At 41.0% G+C, this 1695-nt stretch overlaps 1 protein-coding gene across 1 annotated transcript in view; it reads right to left on the reverse strand.

Moving 5' to 3' along the window:
- Positions 1-730, reverse strand: part of vsx1 (visual system homeobox 1 homolog, chx10-like) — a 3350-nt gene extending 2620 nt beyond the window's left edge. The window contains exon 1 of the mRNA XM_025060935.1: positions 6-730. Within this exon, the coding sequence (XP_024916703.1) occupies positions 6-305 (300 nt within the window). The 5' untranslated portion in view covers positions 306-730. The remainder of the gene's footprint in view (positions 1-5) is intronic.
- Between the last annotated feature and the right edge of the window lie 965 nt (positions 731-1695).

A 1695-nucleotide genomic window follows, 5' to 3' on the forward strand; every position in this document is an offset into this window, starting at 1 on the left:
CCCACCCCGGCGGGGAGGACCCGGCCCGGAGAAAAGAAGACCCCGCCAAGGCCGCCGCCCGCCGCCATCTGTAACTCCGGCCCAGGACCGGAACCCGAACTTGAGACTGTTCCTCCTCCTTCTGTGACCCGATGCTGCTGATGCCGAGCCTGAAGATCCGATTCCAAGCCCAGCAGGTCCGTGATGGCAAAACCTTTGGACCGGAACCCGGACCCGTGATGGGGGCGGGTTTTGTCCATTCCAAGGCCAGAGGAGAGCAATTTCACTCTGGGCTTCTCTTCTGTGAGTTCGTCCCTGGCCGTCATGGTTCGGAAGAGACCTTTGACTGATTAATGATGATGATGATGATGGAGGATGCGGATTTGGCGGGCTCCATTTATTCTGACGCATCCTCCGGGGATCACAGCAGCAGCCAATCAGGGGTCAAATCAGTAGGAGGGGCGGGGCCACTTTTCTCTTCAATCTCAGAGGATTTAAATTGGCACCAATTTTTTTCTCAATCCGATCAGGATTTTTTATTCTGAAAAGGGGGAGGGAGGCATAGAGAGTGGAGGGGGTCCTTATAGGTCAGACTGGTGATCAGGTTCATGCCAGAGAATTAAATCACCCAAACACTCACTTAGCCACAAGTCAGTTCATATTATAATAAAACCAGACATTTGTTAATTAAAAAAAACAGATTTTATTTGAAGTTTATTTGTTTAAAGGAAATTTCAAAATCCAAAAAACATCAAAACGACACAAGAATAAACACATTAATATGAGAAAATCAAAAACTAAACCTAAAATAAAATATATATATATGCAGAACAATTTAAAATGAATCCAAAAATAATATGAATCAAAATAAGAATAATGTAATTAATTTACGAAAAAAAAAAGAAAAATCAATGCTTTCTGATTTGACTGAAATCAAAATAAGAATAAAAAACGAAAAATCAATGCTTTCTGATTTGACTGACCAGTTCTTTGGTTTCCAAAATGTGGACAGTGGCCCTGGGGTGGACTGTGGACAGAGCAAAGGTTTGACTGTTTACACACACACACGGACACTAAAACATTGATGCAGCTGTAGTTTATGGAGATTATTAAATCAGAACATCAGTTTGACATGTAATCTGAAAATAATCATTTGAAGTTGGATTAAAGTTTGTGTGTGAGTGCGTGTGTTTTTAATCATACGCAGGAACAGATTGATTCATTTCGATGATTTCTTTTTCCTATTCCCTTCATAATACTCATACACAACTGGATTTACAAATGTTCTTACAAGTCTTGATGTTTTCAATTTTATATTGATTTTATAAAAAATGCACTTTTATACTGTTCAAAGTTTCTTATTACTGCGTAACTGTTGTACGTTAAGCTATAAACTAAACTGTCATTAGCAAAATAAAATACAGATATTGTTGTCAACGCTGGGGTGGAACTGGAGTTTGTCCCAAAGCTAATATTGTAGGATAACCCTACAACCTGATGGAGGGAATCTTATTCGGTCTATGCAGATGATAAAAACAGGGTCACCCACTGATAAAGTTGTATAGGGAAGGGGTCACAGCAACAAGCTCACACTGGAGGGGGGAGATCCTTCACGTTCGACACGTACCAAGTGTCAAAAGAAGCCTGAGCAGCAGCAGTAATCACAGTTGACAGACGCTGCAGCTCCTGTTTTTTTTATGTCATTGTCATCTCTGC

The sequence above is a fragment of the Cynoglossus semilaevis genome, chromosome 12 (assembly GCF_000523025.1).
Source record: "Cynoglossus semilaevis isolate Cse_v1.0 chromosome 12, Cse_v1.0, whole genome shotgun sequence".
NCBI lineage: Eukaryota > Metazoa > Chordata > Actinopteri > Pleuronectiformes > Cynoglossidae > Cynoglossus > Cynoglossus semilaevis.